The sequence below is a fragment of the Neomonachus schauinslandi genome, chromosome 13 (genome assembly GCF_002201575.2).
Source record: "Neomonachus schauinslandi chromosome 13, ASM220157v2, whole genome shotgun sequence".
Classification (NCBI taxonomy): Eukaryota; Metazoa; Chordata; class Mammalia; order Carnivora; family Phocidae; genus Neomonachus; species Neomonachus schauinslandi.
Window position 1 is genome coordinate 19304324 of NC_058415.1, and position 23468 is coordinate 19327791.

At 42.5% G+C, this 23468-nt stretch overlaps 1 protein-coding gene across 1 annotated transcript in view; it reads right to left on the minus strand.

Moving 5' to 3' along the window:
* Nucleotides 1-428: 428 nt before the first annotated feature.
* The window catches only part of LOC110579709 (guanine nucleotide-binding protein G(q) subunit alpha), a 199315-nt gene continuing 176275 nt past the window's right edge, over nt 429-23468 (minus strand). The window contains exons 5-6 of the mRNA XM_021689365.2: nt 15924-16077; nt 429-4703 (exon numbers count right to left, since the gene is read on the minus strand). Of these exons, the coding sequence (XP_021545040.1) occupies nt 4513-4703; nt 15924-16077 (345 nt within the window). The 3' untranslated portion in view covers nt 429-4512. The remainder of the gene's footprint in view (nt 4704-15923; nt 16078-23468) is intronic.

Here is a 23468-nt window from a genome sequence, read left to right on the forward strand (position 1 = left end):
TATATATATATATATATATATATATATATATATATATATATATATATGTCATTGGAAATTGGGAAGACAGCAATGAATGGGTGGTTACTCTGTGAGGAAAAAAAAATGACAAGTTTAGACTCTGTACTAGGTTTCTACTAAACAGCAGGTGTCTGGCTCCAAAAATCTCTAACTAGTCCTACACAACTACGCCATTTCTTTTCCTAATTTGGTGGAACCAAAATGAAATCCCAAACACATAGTTACCAGGACAGACCTGTTAATGCTACATATGCTGGAAATATGTGGACATAGATAAACATACATGATTACAAGTTTTAATTTTTGTGTGTGTTTCTAACCAAAGACAGAGCTTTGGAAGAAAAATAGTAATGTATACCAAGCACACCTTGGTTTGTATCAACTGAGATGCTGTCAATTACCAATTCAGTGGTTTTAAACCCTTATTTAATTTTAAGAAGAGCAGCAATATACATTACAATACTTGGGTACACTTTATTTCGATATGGGTTAACATTCTTCCATATTTCATTTCATTCGTGTTTTTTTTTTTTTTTTGAGAAACTGAAAACAAAGGGAAATTGAAGGTAATTTTGAAGGTTATTTCCAACCAGTATCTGAGTCTTGCAGTATCTCGTTATACAGCCCTTTCTTCCCATTATTATTTTTTTTTGCAAATAAGTCATTTGACCCAAATCCAGCATAAATAGCTTGTTACCAATTCCTAACTTAAGACAACTAAAATTTACAATCATGTGGCAGTATAAATTTTAAAATTACAGTTCATACACCTTGACAGTCAAGATAGTCTAAAGTACAAAAAGTAAATTGTCCTTTAGCTGAATTACCTTTTTTTTTTAATAGTAGGCTTGCTAGTTAATCCACACACACACACACACACACACACACACACACACATACAAAATACGAGTTTCAGGTGTTCTTCGAATACCTTTTGTAGGTGTCATATGCTAGTAAACAACATATGCAGGTTCCTAAGATTTTTTTCCCAGTCTATTTATGACATTCAACAGAGCTCTTTATATGAAAATGTTTTCTTTAAAAAAAAAGAACACAAAAACCCAAAAACTTCGAGGGGATTTGACTTTTGAATAGGTATGTTATTTCCCTTTGTTTCAGATGTGAGGCACAAACTTCTGAATTTAAGCTCTGTAAGGCATAGTACAGACCTCCAATTTACAAATGAGGCATTCTCTGTGGGTTTGGAACGGCCATGTCACGCAAAAGAGGGAAAATTATCTGTAAACTGGTCCACTGCAATGTGTTAAGTGAGTCATGAAATGGCTGCTTGCCTTGGTACGCTGAAGAAAGGTTTTCGTTTGTGTTTTTCTTTTTGAATAAGACATGCCCAAGTCACCAAAAACTCGCCATGGGCTCCATTACTTGGAGCATCAATGGCCGGAATCCAGTGGCACACTCTTCTAACGCTTGCAATCACAATATAATAGAAAGCATGAGTAAACTTTGTTTTTATACAAAACTGAAAAGAACCCCTTCCCGCCCCTAGCCCCTTCAATAAAACCCCAAACAAAGAAACAGAAAAGAAAATCGTTTAGCTTCGATTGACTAGTGTGGATACAATTAGGTTTCCATGCGTCACTGCAGCTAGGGTGATCAATTTCTTCCTTTCTCAACAGAAAGGGATCTTGTCATGCACCCTACGGCAAACAGTGAAGCCACAAACTTCAATTCTGCATAGCAATTCCATCCCAATTTCATAAAGACAAAGAGAACAATCTTTCCCTGTTTGCTCAACTTCTTCGAGCTTTGAGATCATGTTTAATCGACTACATCTACTATAGCTCTATTAAATAGAATATCTTGAGTCCCTAAAACTGTAACACTTATGATCTTGTGATGAGGTTTTTCTCTATACACACTGTAGGCCTTCAAATGTTATTGTTGACTTTTTTCTTCTCTTTTTTCTTTTTTTTTTTGGTTTTTTTTTTCACTTTTTCTTTTTTTTTTTTTTTTTTTTTTTTTTTTTTTTTTTTTGCTGCACCAAATTTAAGATTGCCCTTTCAGGCAAGCAGTGGTCTCTAGCTGTTAAAACATTTCCTTAATGGATCACAATAGCTTCTAAATCTGCCTTTCTAATAAAGGCCATCAGAGAGGTAATACTAAACTGTGCATTTGCCAAATAAGAATATGAATTGTATAAAAGCTCATATTCCAATCCTAGGTCAAATGGCAAAAGTTCTACAAAGTTGGTTTCCATGTTTGTATAAAAGCTCCAACTGATTTTATGTATTTTGCTATGAAATTACCTTTGGGTCTTATCAGTATACCTCTACTCAGGAATGTGCAAATGATTTTATACAGCACGATGCTAGTACCGCTCTGTACGATAGTAAGATTTTTTTTTTTCTTTTCTAAATGGAAAAAAAAATATCCCTAGTCAGAAATAAACTGACAAATTTACATTCTCCTCTCTTAAAAAAGTAAATAAAATAACATTATTCAAAATGTGAATTAGCTATAAGACATACAAATACATAGATACATATCAATACAGCACATTCAATCTGCCAAAACAGTAATGATGACAAAGCCGGATGCTGCAGTATGAACAGAGACGTACGTACAATGGTTAGAGCATTCCGAATTGCACTATTACCTACAGGCAGTCTGGTTCTTCAATTGCAGGTGCTTTCTGAGCAAAGTGGAAAAAGTAACCTCTGCTGTTTGTGGTTAGAGAAGTAGAGAAGTAGAGAAGGAGAACATTCCATCACTACTTAGGAACTCTTGGACTCCTCTCGTAACCCATTCATTTTCTCTCTTCCCTTTTGTTCCCAAAGGGTGATTGAGAGGGAAGTTTAGACTTGGGCCAATTAGTAGGATACTTAAAGTAAGACCAGTGGTGTGGCCTAATTCCTACTCCCCAGCAGGTTTAAAACAATCTTGTTTTATTTTCCTAAATCGTATTTCAACTCAAGCTCATCAATACATGTGCTGTTTTTTTTTTGTTTTTGTTTTTTGCATTTGTTGAAAAATTGCACTAAAGAACTCCAAATATCTCTCCTAGTAGGTTCAGTTACATAAATACATGTTCTATAGAACACTGACAGGTTACTCTTAAGTCTACAAGTCTTCCTTAGGTTCAACTTAACCAGTGACCAGTTTAAAAAGATCCCAAAGGTGGTAAACCAGTAGGAACTTCAGATTTTGAAAATTAGAGGTGTCAGAATACTCAACCAATGTTCTTGGCAGACCTACTTGACCTTAAAGAACAGAAAGAGTAAAACTGGCTCTAAGTGAAGAGATAGAAACAGATTTCATGTTCTATCACATCACAAAGACACTTTGTTACATTGCCGATTTGGACACTGGACATGGAATGGACACTAAACAATGTGATCTCAGGGCAAAGAAAAGAATGGACCATGCCAATCAAATTTACAGTTACCGACTGTTTGGTGTTTCAGGGTCGTTCTCAGCCAATTACTTTAGGATTCACAGTCTTACTCCCTTCCATTTTAAGATACTGGCTTTTATCTTTTACAAAAAGCCAGCTTTGGCCACACACACACACACACACACCCATAATAAATTATGGCCCAAACACTAAGGGGAAAAAAGGAAAAACCTGAACCAAGAGGGGGAGAAACTAAAAACAACCTAAGAAGGAGGTTCTGGGTAGCAGCCACTGGGGTAATGTAGTGTCTGTTGGCATATATATATATTTTTGGCATCTGCAATTTGAAGAGAGGGTGAAAGAAAAAAAGGGTGGAAGGACCATGGCACATGGCATTTAAACAACTGTGTGTCTCTGTTCTTGCCTTACTGACTTGTGCATCTCTCTCAGCGACCAAGCTATGGCTGAAGGTAGAAATCCAAAAGAAATGACACTTAACTGTAAGACGGGCATCTGTCATCCTAGCCCAAAGTGAGGCAAGACAATATATTTATATAAAACAACTCTATATGTGTATCCAGAGGAATACAGTGAAAACCACAGTATTAATACTTAGAATCGTTCAGCAAAATGACAAACGTTGAAATTAAGCTGATGTTGATGGTTTAAATCAAATGATGCTGTCCTGGCTGTATCATTTGGGAGAAAAACTGGACAGAATGGAATGAGACTAAAGGCCATTGTAACCAAAAATCAGGAGGGGGGCGGGTATGGGTTAGGAAAAGGGCAATCAGCTTTGTTTTGCTCAATAGAAAAGAAAAAGAGAGAAAGAAACAACTCTTATCTTGGTGAGTGCATGACTGAGGATTGAAAATACATTGAGTCACAAGGTTTTGCCTTAAAAAAAAAAGAGAGAGAGGAAATGTGCTGGGACTGTACTTCAGCATCCTGTTTTTCCTCTGAATAGTTTAAATAAAATCATAATATTTACTACATACTCTGTGGACACGTTCACACAGAGTCCGGGATGGCAATAAATTAGTATTATGCAAATTGTTTTCCACAGAAATACAGTCCCTCTTGTACAGCTTCAATAGCCCACCAGGGAAGGGAATGGCGGTGTCGAGGAGGCACAATTAGACCAGATTGTACTCCTTCAGGTTCAACTGGAGGATGGTGTCCTTGACGGCAGCAAAGACAAAGCGGATATTCTCGGTGTCTGTGGCGCATGTGAAGTGGGAGTAGATAATTTTGTCACTGTCTGGGTTCAGGTCCACGAACATCTTCAGGATGAATTCTCGAGCTGCCTGGGCATCTCTCTGGGGTCCTGTTGGCCAAGGGAGGAGAGGGACGATTTGTCAGCTGACGTGTTAATACCTTCGCTCAAAAGGCGTTTACTGATCACTAAAGATGGCCAGGGAGAGGACATCCGCACGGCAGATCTGATCTGTTCTCACCACCCTCCCCAACACTACTGTGTGTAACTGCTCCTTTTTGCCATGTTCTCTGACCATCCCTCCGTCCAACTTCTAGACTGCCGGGGTTGTGGAGCACGCCACGTTTATGCAGTCTCCAATGCACTATGTGTGGTGATGAGAAAGACTGGTTTAGATTTTCTTAGATTTATTCAGGGTCTCTTCCATGCCAAACACTGTCCTAGCTGCCTTAAAATAGGACTATGATATATTTACCAGGATATATTAAAAACTTAGTTGATAATTTTGCAATTAGGTCTTAAATAAGACACCAAAATTACAGGCAACGAGAGAAAAAACAGATAAATTGGACCTCACCAACATAATAAACTTTTGTACATCAAGACAGTGAAGAGACCAGTTACAGAATGGGTGAAAATACTGGCCAATCACGTATCTGATAAGAGGTTTATATTCAGAAACTACAACTCCGCAACAAAAAGGCAATCGGATTAAAAAAAGGACAAGGGACCTGAATAGACAGGTCTCCGAAGATCTAGAGCTGGCCAATAATCACATGCAGAGAGGCTCAACATCCTTCATCACTGGGGAAATGCAAATCCAAACCACAAGGAGATGCCACGTCACATCTACCAGAACGGCTATCTCAGTGTGGGCAAGGATGTGGAAAAATTGGAAGCCCCATGCATTGTTGGTGGGAATGTACAATGGTGTAGCCGCTGTGGGAAACAGTTGGGTAGTTCCCCTGCAAAAGCTCAACACAGTATTACCATGTGACCCGCAGTTGTATTCCTAGGTATATATCCAAAGGAATTGAAAGGGACTCTAATAGTTACTTGGACAATGAATTTCACTGCTGTCGTATTCACAACAGCCAAAAGGCAGAAATGACCCAAGTGCCATCAACAGAGGAACAGAGGAAGGGATAAACAAGAAGTAGGAGACATACAAAGGAATAGGATTCAGCCATAGAAAAGTTGCCATAACATGCATGAACCCTGAAAACGTGATGCTAAGTAAAAGAAGCCAGACAAGAGAACAAATATTATGACTGCACTTATATGAGGTACCTAGGGCAGGCAAATTAACAAAGTAGATTAGAGGTTGTTTAGAGGTGGGGGCAGGGGGAAATGAGGAGCTACTGCTTAATAGTTACAGAATTTCTGTTTGGGGTGATGAAAAAGTTTCACGAATAGCGACGGCTGCACAGCACTGTGAATGTAATTAATGTCCCTGAACTGCATGCTTTAAAATGGTTAAAGTGACAAATTTTGTTACATATTTTACCATAATTTAAAAATGGATCAAAAAGCCCTGAAATGTGTGCTTTAAATGGGTGAATTACATGGTTACGTGAGTTACAGTTCAATAGAGCTGTTTTAAGAACCTATTTAATAGATCCTGATAAATGTATTAATGTAATCCTGAAGCTAATGTTACTTAAGAACATCAAACCACCACACCTATCAAGTACTGAGCATCTATATATATTTTAGCCTTTGAGGCCCCATCATCTATGTATATTTCCATCTTTTCTGGTGAGTTCCATCCTAAGAAAGATGGTGGTCATGCTATATAACCTTTCCCACTTCCTTCTGACAAGACTCTCCCAGGATCCAGAGCTTCCATTTTTTCTATCAGCATTCTCGTTATCTATTGGTTGGGATAAAACAATTTTTGAAAACTCAGCTGAGGGCCTATGACTTCTAACAAAACGCATCATGAATTTTAGATGGCCAACTTGAAGACTCTTCAAACCAGCCCTACTGCAAACTGGGGATTACCCCCATAAGCTTACATCTAACCCTGCCAGAAGGAGGGAAGAAAGAGCCATGAAGACAAATGGATTATTCCTACTTGCACACTTAACAAAGGTAATGTTTGAATTTTTTACTTCTGTGACCAGAACTGAAACTTTTGTCAGCCAATAAGAAGGCCGGCATCATAATGAAAGCACTATACAAGGACCATGATTATAGTGTGGCATCTTTCTCAATGTACTATTCATTTATTAATTCCACAGCAGTAACAGAATATTTAAAACCAGGACTAATAGATTGTTGGGGTTGGAGCAGCTTCTCATTCCAGCAAGAAACCCCATCTTTCTGGTTTGTGAAGGAAGTTCCCTTTGATTTTTATGCTTACCCGAGTTGAGGAAAAAAGGGCCCTTTTTACTTAAACCCTAAAGAATATCAAAACTAGACCCGACCGAGTTCAGCGAAGAGTACTTGCAGTGTGTTAGATTTTTAAGCATAAATTATATGATCTGAATAAACACAAACTACAAAGAAATCATTATAGCCAACCTAGCAGGCACAGAATCCCACAGCCTCTAGGAACAATTCTGCAATTCACGTCCATGTGGAAATGGTAATTTCTCTTCCTGAAGAGAACTACAGAAATGGCATTCATTATGATTACGACCTTGGAAGTGCAGAAATGTGGAAGTGTGAAATTCATAATAATATAAACATGTTTGTTATAAAAACATCACTGCAGAGTTGGCCTAGAATTTTTTTAGTTGTAGCTCATCTTACAAGGGCTTTGTATGAAATGACAGCTGTGTTTGCTTTGTGAATAAGTGTCTTTTTTTTCTTTCTCCGTGGCTAAGTTGCCTCTGTGCGTTATGTGCATGTTGGGGGAGATTAATAGTAAAAAAAAAAAAAAAAAAATGTTCACAGTTTCAGACCTTCGCCGTGCACGCACGCACGATGGAAGGAAAATGCTCACAGCGATGGGGAATCTGGGAAATTTCCTGGATGAAGGAGAGCGGGAAAGAGAGTAGGAGGATGTGGCAAAGAGGAAAAAAAAAGTACCCTAAATATCTGTCACAGAAAAACGTCTTGTGCTGTAGAGAGATCAGACCCAGGTGTGCTACGTGTGGGGCGTCATTTCCTATTTGTCGGTTCTCATGGAACTCTGAGAAAAATGAAGAGTCTGTTCTAGGGGCGTGAGGCAAACGTGTGTTTAGGTGTAAGCCCGATGCTTCGTGCCCCTCTTCTTCAGGTAGATCTTGTGGTTAAAGACGAGTGCGTTGCTATTGGGAACCAAGTTGGCCACACAAAGTTCCTTCTATAGTTTCCTCAGGAACAGTGAGGGACACAGTCTCTGGCATTTGTAACTTAGTGGCAGGCGAATGGCCAATAAAAAGGCGTAAAAATGAAAACACTGTTTAGGCGAGGGAAGGATTTGTTTTTGAAGGAACAGCAAAGCACAAAGGAGAATGTCCTTGGATAGGGGACAGGAGCATACCTGCTACCAAACGAGAGAGGGTACTGTTTCTAACACCCGATAACATCCCCAAATGTTTGTTTCAATCCACCAAACTTTAGAATCCTAGATGTGTTTGAGAAGGGAAACTGAGTTCACTAAAGACACAACCCTTCCCATTCTGTGAGCCCGCACTGTACCAGATGCATGTGGGATGAAAAGATGAGAAAAAACTCCCTCCTTGAGGTGTTTGTATCTTCACAGAAAACTATGAAGCCAAATTGAGTATTCATTTTTTGAAGTAATCACCTTTCTGAGGGAGCTTTTAGAAGTACAGAAACCTCGTTGAACTGATATCGTTGCAGATCTTATGTTGATAATTTAAAAAGCAGTCTGTTATACACACCTCTTGTTGCATACCTACATCTTTAGAACAGGTACTTTGGGTTTGGGCTCTTTTCTGTGCCAGGTCCCATGCTAAGGGACTTAAATAGGATTCTATTCAATTCTTTTCTACTTAAGAAGAAACTGAATAGTTGAATAGACTTGTCTAAGCCAACAACGCCAGTAAGTGGCAGAGCTGGAACTTGGTGACATTCAAAGCTGTCCTCTTAACTACTATTCATCTGAATCGGAGTTTGGCACACAGAGAGTAGGGTTGGTTCTGGGGCAATATGGTGACATTGGAAGACCCTAAACTCACCTCCTCCAGGACACACTCTATCTACACCTACTGTTAGAGCAAATCCTCTTGAAGAACTAAGGGCTGACTGAACAGCTTCCGTACAATAGAGGGAGAGGCCCCACAAAGAATGGCAAGAGAGATGAAGACACAGGAATGAGGGGAACCCCACCCTTAATACTACCAGAGACAGTAGTACTGAGGGACTGTGAGCAGATCTGTCTATGGGCACAGGAAAAATGCTGAGGGTTACAAGGGCAACTAGAATGTAAAGGGACTCTCTCCTGGTTGGAGGGGCTGGTGAATGCCGCAGTTGATGTACCCCTTCACCTTGATGGGAGTAGAAGGTGGGCACCCTAGCTGGCCTGCTGCCTCAGGGAGCCCTGGGCCCCTAGGCCCACACCATCACCCGCCCTCCCACCAAGGTGGCCCCAGCACCATGCACAGGAACCACCCCCCCCCCGCCCCAATCAATGCTCACTACAGCTTTAGCCATCACACCAAGAGGACATGGGTGCAAAGCCCACTGGAACACTTTAGGCTCCTACCACTTTGGCTATAGCAGCCCTGCCAGGGCACCCCTTGGATGCCCTGAGACCTGTACACTGTCTCACACCCAGCTACCCTGCCATAGTGCCCCCGTGCTGACTACCCTGGGACACCTGGCTTGCTCCTACTTGAACTTCAACTATCCTCCCAGAGCATCCTCTGAATGCAGAGCCCTCGGACTAGCCCCTGTGCTTAGAACCCCAGGACCCCAAGACCTACTTCATCTTCAGTTGTCCTGCCTGGGATATGCTGGCTTGTGTCTACTCCAGATTTAACTGTCCTGCCAACGCACCCTCTGCATGGAAAGCCCTGGGCTCCCACTGCTTGCACTTGCTTCAGATCTCACTATTCTGCCAAGGTGCTGCCTGTAAGAGCCCCAGGACTGCCCCAGTCCATGCCCACTTTAGCTCCAGCCATCCCAGCAGGGCAGCCCCAGCATGGAGTGCTCTGGGATTCCCCAGCCCATGCCAGCCACAGCTCTGGCCAGAGTCACCAGACCAGTCACACATGGTCTAGACAGGGCACAACCATACATGAGACTATTTCATCAAGTTTAGGAGAAGGAGCTGTTCTGCCTGCTTCATAGAAACAAACACAAATGAGGAGACAGAGGAATATGCTCCAAACAAAAGAACAAGATATATCTCAGGAAAAACTAAGAGATAAGCAATATGCCTGATAGAGTTTAGCAGTCATAAAGATGCTCACTGGCTTGGAGAGAAGAGTGGGGAAACTCAGAACTTCAATAAAGGGATAGAAAATCTATTTAAAAAAAAATCAGAATTGAAGAATATAATAACTGAGAAACACACTAGAGGGAATCAACAGTAAATAAATGCATGCAGAAAAGCAAATTAATGATAAGGAAGACAGGGCTGATGGAAAGCACACAAGCTGAACAGTAAAAAAAAAAAAAAAAAAATTTTTTTTAATGAGGCTAGTTAAGGGATCTCTTGGACAACATCAAGCAAACATCCGCATTACAAGGCACCAGAAAGAGAAGAGAAAGAGGCAGAAAACTTAGTCGAAGAAGTAAGAGCTAAAAACTTCCCCTACCTGAGAAAGAAACCAGACCTTTAGGTTCAGAAAGCACACAGAGTCCCAAACAACATGAACCCAAGGAGGCCCACAGAGACAATAATTAAATGTCAAAGGTTAAAGAGAATTTTAAAAGCAAGAGGGAAGCAAAAAGTTATGTAAAAGGTAAATCCCTTAAGTCTATCAGCTGATTTTTCAGCAGAAATATGGCAGGCCAAAGTGCTAAGAGGGAAAAAACCTGCCATCAGGAATACTCTACTTGATGAGGTTATCATTCAGAACTGAAGGAGAGATACTGAGTTTCCCAGACAAAGGATAAAGGAATTCTTACAAAAAAATGTTAAAGTGACTTCTTTAAGTGGAAAAGGCCATAATTAGAAGAAAATTATGAATAAAAAGATGTAAAATGGGATAACATACATAAACTGTGGAGGAGGGAGTAAAAGTTTTTAGAATGTGTTCAAACATCAGTGACCGTCAACTTGATATAAACTGCCATATACTTAGGATGTTATATTTGAACCTTATGGTTATGGATACACAAAAAGAAAGCCAAGCATAACATTACAGAAAGTCATCAATCACAAGAGAGCAGAGGAAGGAAAAGAGAATGATAAAAACAACCAAAGCAAATTTTAACAAAATGGCAATAAGTACATAGCTATCAACATTTTAAATGTAAATGACCTAAATGTTCTTGAATATCAAAAGACATACGGTGGCAGAATAGAGAAAAAAACCCAACACCCCTCTAAATGCTTCCTACAAGAGACTCCCTTCAGACCTAAAGAAATATACAGACTGCATGTGAAAGGACAGATAAAAATATCCCATACAAATGAAAGTGGAAAAAAAAAAGCTGGGGTACTAATATCAGATGAAATAGACTTTAAACAAAGACTGTAACAAGAGACGAAGAGGGCATTACATAATGATAAAGAGGTCAATCCATCCGGAAGGTAAAAGAATTGTAAATATTTATGCACCCAACACTGGAGCACCTAAATACAGAAAGCAAATATTAATGATATAAAGAGAGAAACTGACAATAATACAATAATACTAAGGGACTTTGAAACCCACTTACATCAATGGATACATGATCCAGGCAGAAAATCAACAAGGAAACCATGTTTTTGAATGATACATTAGACCAGATGTATACAGAAATAAATGTATAGATACAGAAATTCTATCCAAAAACAAAATACACATTCTTTTCAAACGCACATGGGGCATTCTCTAGGAGAGATCACATGTTAGGCCACAAAACAAGTCTCAATAAATTTAAGAAGACTGGAATCATATCATGCATCTTTTCTGACCATGATGGTATAAAACTAGAAATCGGTAACAAGAAAAAAAAAACCGGGAAAAAAAAAAATCACATGGAGGCCAAACAACATGGCACTAAACCACCAATGGGTCAATAAAAAAATCCAAGAGGAAATTAAAAAATACATGGAGACAAATGAAAATGAAAACATAAAGGGCCAAAATCTTTGATATGCAGCAAAAGCAGGGAAATTTATAATGATACCTACCTCAAGAAACGAAAATCTCAAACAATCTAACATTACACCTATACGAACTAGAAAAAGAACAAAGAAAGCCCAGATTTAGTAGAAGGACATAATAAAGATCAGATCAGAAATAAATGAAATAGACTAAAAAAAAAAAGAAAAGAAAAAAAGTCAATGAAACCAAGAGCAGGTTCTTTGAGAAGATAAACAAAATTGATAAACTTTTAGTCAAACTCTTCAAGAAAGAAAGAGAAGTAACAACCAACTACAGAAATACAAAGGATTGTAAGAGACCACTACAAAAAATTATATGCTGACAAATTGGACAACCTGTAAGAAAAGGATAAATTCTTAGAAACATGTAATTTTCTAAAACTGAATCAGGAAGAAACAAAATCTGAACAGATCAATTACTAGTAACAGAATGGAATTGGTAATCAACTCCCAACAAACCAAAAGTCCAGTACCAAATGGCTTCACAGGTGAATTCTACCAAACATTTAAAAAATATCTATTCTGAATCAACCATATTACTCTATTACAAAAACAGGAGAGGAAGGAAAGCTTCCAGATACATTCTACAAGGTCAGCATTACCTTCCTACCCAAACCAAAGTCCCTACAAAAAAACCCCTATAGGCCAACATCTCTGATGAACTTAGATGCAAAAATCAACAAAATATTAGCAAACTATATTCAACAATACATTAAAAGGATCATTCACCATGATCACGTGGGATCCATTCCAGGGATCCAAAGGTGGTTCAATATTCACAAATCAATAAATGTGATACATCCCGTTAACAAAATGAAAGATAAAAACCATATGACCATCTCAAAAGATGCAGCAAAAGCATTTGACAAAATTCAACATCTGTTCACGATGAAAACCTTCAAAGTAGGCTTAGAGGGAACATATGAAAAACCCACAGCTAACATCATACTCAATGGGGAAAAACTTTTTCCCTAAGATCAGGATATCCTCTCTCACTACCTTTATTCAATATAGTACTGCAAGTACTAGTGACAGCAATCAGACAAGAAAAAAGAATAAAAGGCATGCAAATTGGTAAGGAAGTTAAACTGTCATTATTTGTACAATGTATTTCTATACATAGAAAACCCCAGACTCCACCAAAAAATTACTAGAAGTAATAAAGCCACAGAATACAAAATTAGTACACATAAATTGGTTGTAATTCTATACAATAATAATGAAGTAGCAGAAAGAGAAATGAAGAAAACAATCCCATTTACAATTGCACCAAAAATAATAAAATACCTAGGAATAAACTTAATGAAGATGAAGATCTGTACTCTGAAAACTATGAAACACTGATGAAAGAAATTGAAGATGACACAAACAAATGGAAAGGTTTTCCATGTTCATGGATTAGAAGAATTAGTATCCTTAAAATGTTCACACTACCCAAAGCAATTGACAGGTTCCATAAAATCCCTATCAATGTACCAAGAGCATTTTTCACGGAGAGAGTACAACCAATCCTAAAATTTGTATGGAGCCAGAAAAGAACCCGAATAGCCAGAGGAATATTGAAAAAGAAAAGCAAAGCTGGTGGCATCACAATTCCAGACTTCCAGCTCTATTACAAAGCTGTTATCATCAAGACAGTATGGTACTGGCATAAAAACAGACACACAGATCAATGGAACAGAATTGAGAAACCCACACTCACATGGTCAATTAATCTGTGACAAAGGAGGCAAGAATACACAACTGGGAGAAGACAGTCTCTTCAATCCATGGTGCTGAGAAAACTGGAGAGCTATATGAAAAATAATGAAACTGGACTGCTTTCTTGCACCATATACAAAAATAAACTCAAAATGGATTAAAGACCTAAATTTGAGACCTGAAACCATAAAACGCCATAAAAAAACACAGGCAGTAATCTCTTTGATATTGGTTTTACCAACATATTTCTAGCTATGTCTTCTGTGGCAAGGGAAACCAAAGCAAAAATAACCCTATTAAAACTAGACTAAAATAAAAAGCTTCTGCACAGTGAAGGAAACCTTCAATACAACAACAAAAAAAACCCCCAACTGAATGGGAGTTGATTTTCACAAATGATCTATTTGATAAGGGTTTAATATCCTTTAAAATATATAAAGAACTTCTACAACTCAACACTAAAAACACAGATCATCTGAATAAAAATGGACAGAGGACCTGAATAGACATCTTCCCAAAGAAGACATACAGGTGGCCAAGAGGTACATAAAAGAGATGTTCAACATCACTAATCATCAGGGAAATGCAAATTAAAACCACATGGAGGTATCACCTGACGCCTGTCAGAGTGGGTTAAAAAACACAGGAAACAACAGGTGTTGCTGAGGATGTGGAGAAAAAAGAAACCCTCGTGCACTGTTGGCAGGTCTACAGACTGGTGTAGCCACTGCGAAAACAGTCTAGAAATTCCTCAAAAAATTAAAAATAGAATTACCATATGATCCAGTAATTCTACTACCCAGCAAAAATGAAAACATTAATGTGAAAAGATATATGCACCCCTGTGCATATAGTTACAGCATTATTTACAATAGCCAAGATACAGAAGCAACCTAAGTGTCCATCAACAGATGATAAGGAAGATGTGGTAGGTACACACACACAGGAATATTACATAGCCATAAAGAAGAGATCATGCCCCTGAGACAACATGGATGGACCTATCTAGAGAGTATAACGCTAAGTGAAATAAATCAGAGAAGGACAAATACCGTATGATTTCACTTACTTGGAATCTAAAAAACAAAACAAATGAATAAACAGACCCGTAAATGCCAAAAACGGATAGCTGCCAGAGGGGAGGGGTTGGGGAGATGGGCGAAATGAGGGAAGGGGAGTGGGAGATACGGGCTTCCGGCTGTGGAATGAACCCAGTCCAGGGATGATAGGTACAGCACAGGGAATAGAGTCACCGATGTTGTATGGTGACAGATGGGAGCTACCCTTGTGGTGAGCGCAGCATAACACATGGACTTGTTGAATCACTGTTGTACACCTGCAATTAATGTAACTTTGTGGGTCAGCTCCATTTCAGTTAAAGAAAAGGGCGAAGAGAGTAAATATTCTAGGTTTTGCGGGCCATTCAGTGGGTCACAACTTCTCCCCTGTGTGTTAAAGCACACAAACAGTCAGTGTGTAAATGAATAGGTGTGTCTGTTTCAATTAAACTTTATAAAAACAGGTAGCAAGCCATAGTTTGCCACTCCTAATCTAGACTCCAGTCCCTGTGGGCGGATGTACGTGTCGTCTCCTGCCTCCCGGAACAGTGGCTGCGACTCGCTTGTGGCAGAGTGGCTTGGTGGGGGTGTATTTTGTTACCAGTCAACAAGTATTTCTCAGAATGGTTGTGTGTCCTATCCGCTCATTGAGGATTTCACAGTCCAGTTGGGTAGACAAGATGTGTTGTCTAGGAGTTCTTATAAGAAGTAAATAATGCAAAGGCATCTGAGTGCTGATGCAGGTGCTACGGATTCTAAGCGCTACGGGAAGAGTATAGGGGTCAGGGCCGTCCCGAAGGACGACAGCGCTGTAGGCGGCCACGCAGCGCCGTCCCCAAAATAAGTATTTCCTACCACTCACCATGTATCCAGCATTATGCTAAAATGTCATACACGGGTCTGTTGTAGCCTATAAAATAATCGCATGAGTTTGGTCCCAAAGTCCTGAGAAATTAAGTGACTTGATGATGGTTCTGCAGATGCAAAGTATCAAAACTGGGATGTGATTTCAGAGCATGGGCTCTTGACACAAAACCGTGTTCTCTGTCCCTACAGAGGCAAGAGCAGCGTGTGAACAAAAGAGGGAACTGTAATGGCTGATACACCATTGTTCAAAGCTGTGGGGCTGGTCCCTCCTCTGATACGCGCGTTTCCAAACGCGTAAGTTGTTTTCCTTTGCTGTCACTTACAGCATTGTCAGGGGAGTGAAACATTTCAGGTGGTTCAAGAGCAGGGCGGATAGTCAGTTGTACTTCATCAATCACACAGGCAGGCTTCGCAGGCAGAGGGGGCAATGATGGGCTGCACTGCCAAACGCATCCCGGCTACTGGGCTGGTTGAACAGTGCTGACTTACCATCATACTCTGGGAAGTAGTCAACTAGGTGGGAATACATAATTTTCTCCTCTAGAAGATCTTTCTTGTTTAAGAATAAGATAACCGAGGAGTTCTGGAACCAGGGATATGTGATAATTGTTCTAAAGAGTGCTTTGCTTTCCTCCATCCGGTTCTGGAAAAAAAAAATCAGAAAAACAAGGCATGAATTACATGATTACTCCATCTGTGTATTGTTTGTTTTGGAAGTGCAACCCACCTTCTGCAGGCTTTCAAACTGTAGCTGCTTTTAATGGGTTTACACGCAAAGGGTTCGTGACACCCAACGGCTCTTACATTAAGTAAGCTCTCAGCCTGACGAACAGGTGACCAGCTCTCCTTCCCACAGACACCCTCACGGCTAGGTCATTCCCACCCCCCAGGTCAAGAAAAGGCAGCGGATTTGGGAGAGTCCTCCTTTGCCTGGGGATACAAAAGCCTGGGTGCACGGGGACACATCTTCCTGGCCACGCAGATGATACTTTCCAGCCCCCTGAATGAGGGCTACATGTGATGACCAAGATTCCAGCAGTGAAAACACCTGCCCGGGGTTCAGCCCGCCTCCACTGCGCCCCGGGGGGAGCCTGACGGTTTAAGCTACAGCATCCTATTCCCATGGCACCCGGCTCGGTTCAGGGCAGGGCTCCACATCCAGGCCCCATCATCACTTGGAACAACTCGTCTCTGGTTTACGGTCATCAGTTTAGCCAAGCAGCTCAACTGGTCCCACCAACCCCAGGACTTGTGCTGGGAATTCTGGAAGAGAGAACCTTGATTTCATGCAGAATGCGGATGAGGACTCATGTAGCCTAGGACTTCTGGCAACAGTCTTGAAACAGAAAAACCAGGTCCTGCTCACCTGCTTTTAATCACTTGGTCAAACTATGCCTGAACTTGGTTCTGCTCCTGGATTTTCAGCAACATCAGGCAATAAGTATCCTTTAGTTTTGACACTAGTTTGAGCTGTGTTTTTCTGCTTGTTACATAAAATACTTGCAATGGATATATCTGGATACATCTCCCCTCCCAAACTTCTAAAAGGAAATGAATGAATAAATGATATTTCAGGGATGACCACGAAGACTAGGGACTCAAGCTGTTAATGTCTGCCTTCCCGATACAGAAGGTTCCCTATGTTTCACAGCACAGGGTTATGAAGGCCAAGCGCACTCTCCCGCATAACCCTTTGACGGCAGTTCCAGGAAATCTCCAGAAAACTCCATTCACCAAGGAAAATTTTCTAGGTCCTAAATGTGTCTTGTTCTTTCCTTCTGTAACGTGTGCCAATTCAAATCAGGTTGATGAGACCCACTTTGCAAAAAGAGATCTTTCCCACGTCTTGTAAAGCGGACGATCACCAATGTCTTCAACCTTTAAAACTTCCTGCCTGTAACTGCTTATTTAAATAGTAATGCACTGTGGGAGTCAAACAGGGAAAGGTGACTTCATGGCTCAAGGGACAATGTTTATTTCACTGCATACATTTCTAATATAAATGACATGCATGGCTTTTAAAAATATCTGTCTGTATGCTGCTTACTGGTTATCATCACCAGTGGTAACATTTTAACCCCCAGAAACAATATTCATTAAGAAGTCATGTCTCAGAGCTTAATGATTTTATGAGCTGAAAAATTTCAGGACTGAGGAACAGCAAAGGCCCTAATAAGAGCTGAAAGCATTTTAAAAGAATCTAAAGAAGGTTAAATTAAATAGTGACATCCCTGATGGGAGAGTTAACATTTTTTTTTTCTTATGGCTAAAGAAATTCTAGAAAGGCATACCGTGGTCTTCAAAGAAGACCTGTTTAAAAGGTGGGTATGGACATACTGGCATCAACCAGTGAGTCTCCATTAGAAACAGTTATTATAGCTCGCATTCTCCAGAAGGGATGTGATGGGACCCCCCAGGGACAGGGTTCTCTTTGGGATTTTTCTGGCCGGAGTCCTTCAAAGGTACGGGACTAGACCCTGAGAGGAGACAGGAAAAGAGAGAGTGGTGCTGAGTTCATAGGAAAGGAGGCTCCCGAGATCTAAGAGTTTCAAGACTGGACTGGATGGATCTCCCAGGCTCCAGGTGGAGTCGGCTGGGAGGGACCTCGTACCCGCCTGCAGGACGGTGGCCAGGAGAGTGGACTGAGCCCAGCACCATGTTCCAGGGATGACTTGCCCAGCTGGTTGCCCCTCTGCGCCCAGTGCGGCTGCGCTCAGGGCCACTCTGGAAGCAGGACCGCTGACTGGACTGGTCCCACTGAAGCTTTGCCTGTGCGTGCCACTGGGGGCCGCTCTTTGCTATTCACCATTTACCGGAGCGTGCGTGCGTGCGTGCATGTATAGGTACGTACCCGTACATATGTACATGGGTACCGGGACTGGGGCTTCTGATTCCGGGACAAGCCGCAGAGCAACCAAGTGGGCAGCTTTGGCTAGGTCTGCAAGCTCCATCTCAGCCTGGGCCCCGGGAACTGTGTTTTCACTAGCCCTCCAGGTGGTCCGTCTGCAGTCTCAGCTTTGTGAAGCACAGGGCTCCAGAAGGGCTCCTCCAACTCGGTCATAACACCAACCGGGGGACCTTATTAAGACGTGGATTCGGATTCAGCGGGAGTGGGGCCCGAGAGTCTGCATTTCTAGTGAGCTCCCAGGTGGGGCTGCTGTGGCTGCACAGGGCACACCTGGAGTTGGCAGGTGCAGAAAGCTCGCCGAGGCAGGACAAGGACAAACTCCATTTTTGCAATAAGATGTGCGGGCCCTGTGATGAAAACCTAACCACGCCACCCTCATTCTTTTTATTTTGCCCAGTTAAGATCCTGACTTCGTGCTCTGAGTATTTACTCCACAGTGAAAATTCCTCACGGGCCATCCCCCCCCCGCCCCGGTCCACCCCGTGCCATGGGGGCATATTTATAAACCTGTAGGCTACACATCAAAGCCCCTGGATTAAATCCTAAATGAACGAAATGAGATTTTTCACGATGCCTCACAAGGTGGTGGACCGTGTAGAGCATGAGGCATAATCCACTTTGCTCAGGAAAATTGCAATCTGTGAGGGAACAGCATGCCCTGGGAGGCTTGGTGGCACTTGCTTTTTAGGAACTGGCCAGGGCATGGGATTTCAAGGAGGAAACAAAACAGTGGTGCAGGAGACACGTGGAAGACTGATGAGGAGAAACACCGAGGTTCTGTTCACCTCTCCAGACAGGTTTAAAGGCAGTCTTGGGGGGTGGTGCTCATCACACCCACCTTCTCTTGGGGTTTGAAGCAGCTGAGTCAAAAATGATTCTAGTAAAGGTTTTACTACCCCAGATACAGCTCCTCGTGAATGGGGTGGGCCTGGCCTCTGTCGAAGACCGAAAAAGACTCCTGACTTCTTGTCACCCCCACCTACAACTTCTCCCAAACTGAAAGCAAGTGTCTTTCCCAATGAAGGGTGACCTGATAGAGCTGACAAGCTGGAACAGAGGAAGCAAAGAGAGATGGGGCTGCCAGGTCCTGCCTGGCCTCCGCAGCCCCACAGGGACGGGAAGAGGACTGAGGATAGGCCACGAGGGAGCTCGGTGGCCGGTGGGTCTCTTGCAGTCACCCTGCCCGAAGTAAATGTGGCCACAGAAATGTCAGTCTTGCCTAGACCACACTTGATATAGACTGAATGTTGTTTCTCCAAAATTCATGTTGAAACCCTAACCTCTGATGTGATGGGTTTAGGAGGTGGGACCTTCGGGAGTTGATTAGGTCATAAGAATAGAACCCTCGAGAATGGGATTAGTGCCCTTAGAAAAGTAAAATCCTGGATGCCTGGGTGGCTCAGTTGTTAAGTGTCTGCCTTTGGCTCAGGTCATGATCCCAGAGTCCTGGGATCGAGTCAGGCGTTGGGCTCCCTGCTCAGCGGGGAGCCTGCTTCTCCCTCTGCCTCTGCCCTCCCCCTGCTTGTGCTCGCTCACCTTCTTGCTCTGACAAATAAAATCTTCAAAAAAAAAAAAAAAATTAAAATCCTAACTCCCAATGTGATGATGTTAGGAGGTGGGGCCCACAGGAGGTGACTAGGATCAGTGCACCTATAAGATGCCAGACAGCTCCCTCACCCCCTCTTCTCACATGAGGACACAGAGAGAAGCCAGTCCTCTGTTAATCAGGAAAGAGACCCTCACCACACATCGAAACTGCTCACGCCTTGATCTTGGACTTCCCAGCCTCCAGAACTGTGAGAAATGTTTTGTGTTTATAAGCCATACACCTGTGGTGTTTTGTTACAGGAGCCCAAAAGGACTAAGACGATGCTGATCAGGGGAGTTACTCCTCCGGGAGGCTGGCACCGATCAAGGGATCATGCCCTAAACTGAAAAGCATTCACCCCTACCCAGGCCTTGGGAGAAGGACGGGCTCCCTGCTCCCCACTTTGTAATCACAGGCAGAACGCTGTGACCACGGAGTGTCCTCCCCTGTTCAAACCATCAGTGAGGGCTCTTACACACCTCATCTCCAAATATTTCAAACGGATACTCAAGATCCCCAATCTCCAGCAAACACTGCTGTTTTGTGCAATCCCCCGTTGACCCACGACTCACACGGCCTCCGGGGAAAGGCCCCGAGGTCCTCAGTCAGGCATTCACCACTCAGCATGGCCTGACCCCAACACACAGCTTCAGCCTGAACTCCTACACAAACGTTCTCGTCTCCACAAAAACAGACTCTGTTTCACTGCTGTCACAGGCTGGCTGCACGTTCCTGACCTGTGGCCAGTAACGCGGTCCTCGCTCCTAATCCTTCAAGGTCCGGATCAACAAGACTTGCCCAAGAAATCCTTCCCTGAGCCTCCCTTGGACTGGCCTGTGCCTGCCTCCCACTGCCCCGCACACACTGTCCTGTTCCCTGTGCCACTCATTCCCGGACACATACAGGTTTGCTAGAAGCTGGGAATGAAGGTGTGTTGGACAGTGTCCTGGAGGATGGACTAAGACAGGAGCCTTAATGTGTGTTTGTTTACAGGTCCACGTGATGGGCCCCTAAGAGTGGGAAACAGAAGAGGTTGGGGTCACACGAGAAGGAAAGGTTTGACCGGGGAAGGCTTAAAAGCAATGGTAGTTTTGAGTTGAATCTCGATGAAGGAGAGCGTACAAGGAGGAAAGGAGAACAAAAGCAAAGCCAAGGAGAATCTGAACCCACAACCGTGTGAGAAGAGATCTGTGGGAATTCTGTATAGAATAGTTCACCAGGAATTGTGTAAGACTGATGAATCACAGACCTGTACCTCTGAAATAAATAATACATTGTATGTTAAAAAAAAGAAGATAGTAGGAAGGGGAAAAATGAGGGGGAGACGAACCATGAGAGACTCCGGACTCTGAGAAACAAACTGAGGGTTCTAGAGGGGAGGGGGGTGGGGGGATGGGTTAGCCTGGTGATGGGTATTAAAGAGGGCACGTTCTGCATGGAGCACTGGGTGTTATACGCAAACAATGAATCATGGAACCCTACATCAAAAACTAATGAGGTAATGTATGGTGATTAACATAATAAAATTAAAGTTCACCAGGGCTTCTGATGGCTGTAACTTGGGCATTAAGAAAATTCTCTGCATTGAGGATAGGAAACACTTCCTCCCCATTTGCATCTTAGGGTGGGGGCTAGGTTCTACGAAGGGCATGGGTGATGGAGCCTCCAGCGCTCCGCCCACGTGACCTGCCGTAACCCCAGTCCTGCTTGGGTCCTGTGCTGGCAGGTAGTCCGCTCCGACAGGAAACCCCACCAGACAGCGCAAGTGCAGCTTAACTAGGAGGCCCCTGCTTTCCTTTTGGCTCTTGTGCAAACCTCCCCCCACCCCATGGATCCCGTGGACACGGCCCAAGAAACCATCTGGAAGCTGGCTTTCTTCAGCCTCGGACCTGGCCCATATCCCCGCATGAAATATGACCAGCGGGCCCGAAGGGCCACTCTTCCATGTCTGCAGCCTTTGTGGTCCTGCTGCTGCTCAGGAGGTTTGCTCAGGGGGCTGTGGCTCCTTCCTTCCCCCCCTGCCAGGCTGGCATGTCCCTTTGGCAAAAATTAGCATCAAACCGGAGACTGGAACGTCCATTTCTAGAACTTCTGCAACTCCTCCTTATTTTGCCAATACATCCATGTTCTTCTCACAAAATCCACTTATTTTCTTTACCAAAAAACACAATTTAGACTAAGACCCTTAACTCTTGTCCATGATATAAGCCACCCACCTGTCTGCCTCTTCCTGTTGATATTTTCCCCTCTTACTAATGGGTTGATCAACCACATGGATTTACATTCCCCATGAGATGTAGAATGCAGCCTTTAAATGCAAAACTTTACACTTAAGACATAAACCTGCAGAATAGTTCACTGAGGGCTGACAGTCTTCCATCAGCTGGACCCAACTGTCCCCCACCACAGGTCCCGTGTACCCTGGAGAAACTGGGGTGAAGCTTTCCAGGACCCAGAGATGCCCTTCAGTATCGGAGATACAGACGAGCTGAGTGATCCCCAAATGCACTAAAAAATGCCAGAAAGTGGCCAGGTGGCTATGATTCTGTGTTCATAATCTGTGTGCCCAATTCTGTGATTCTGTGATCCCTGAGCTTTCTGCTAACAAGGCCAAAGCCATACACTCGACTTAAATGAGTGAGGTACAGACATACAGAGCAGATACATGAGTGCGTCTGTGAAGTAACACGCATCGATCGTGCTTTACGATATTATTGAACCCAGGTCTTCAGAGTTCCAGGTTAAGACATCTGCAGGCCACACACCCACACTCCGCTGTGATTTCAGGGAGCCCCCAGGGCTTCCTTCTATCTACTGGCACATGATGGAGAATGTGCAGGCAAGGGACCCTACACTGGGGACCTTTTCATTGGCACCATGTCTGCTTCTGACATTGATCTGGAAAGGAGATCATCACAATGTAGGATTTTATGCTTCAGGAATTAGTAGGACCCTACATTTTAAATACCACTCTTCACTTTGAATTGCTCTGACAAGCTTCATGAGTTCTTCTCAGATGTAACTCATTCAAGAGGACCTTATAAATCAACCTTATTCGGGGTCATTATTTTAAACAAGCAAACTAGTTTTAATGGAATGACCCATGATAATGTAGAATTTGAATTAAAACGGTCATTTGTAGCTCATCAAACAATGAATCCTTATTTAAAACATTGAACGCTTTGAAAAATTCACATCTTTAACAGGGAATTAGGAAATGTTCTCTCAGATATTTCACTGATATGTGTCAACTGGGTAAATAAACGCAACAACTCAAAAGACAGTAACTCCAAAGCCTTATGAAAAAACATCTGCAAGCCGGTCTTCTGCGTATTTCTTTCCTCCCTTGATGATTTAGGAAAAAGCTTGGCATTGTTTGACTTTGTGTCCCCAGCAGGGTCACACGGTTATGTGTCCTATCTGATGTCAATTCTATGAGAGAATTCAAAACAGTCTGTGCCAAGCTCCTGCTGGTGGTGGGTGGTGGGGGAGGGAAGGGCCAGTGCTGTGGGCTGGGGACCTCAGCTTGAAAGGTGGC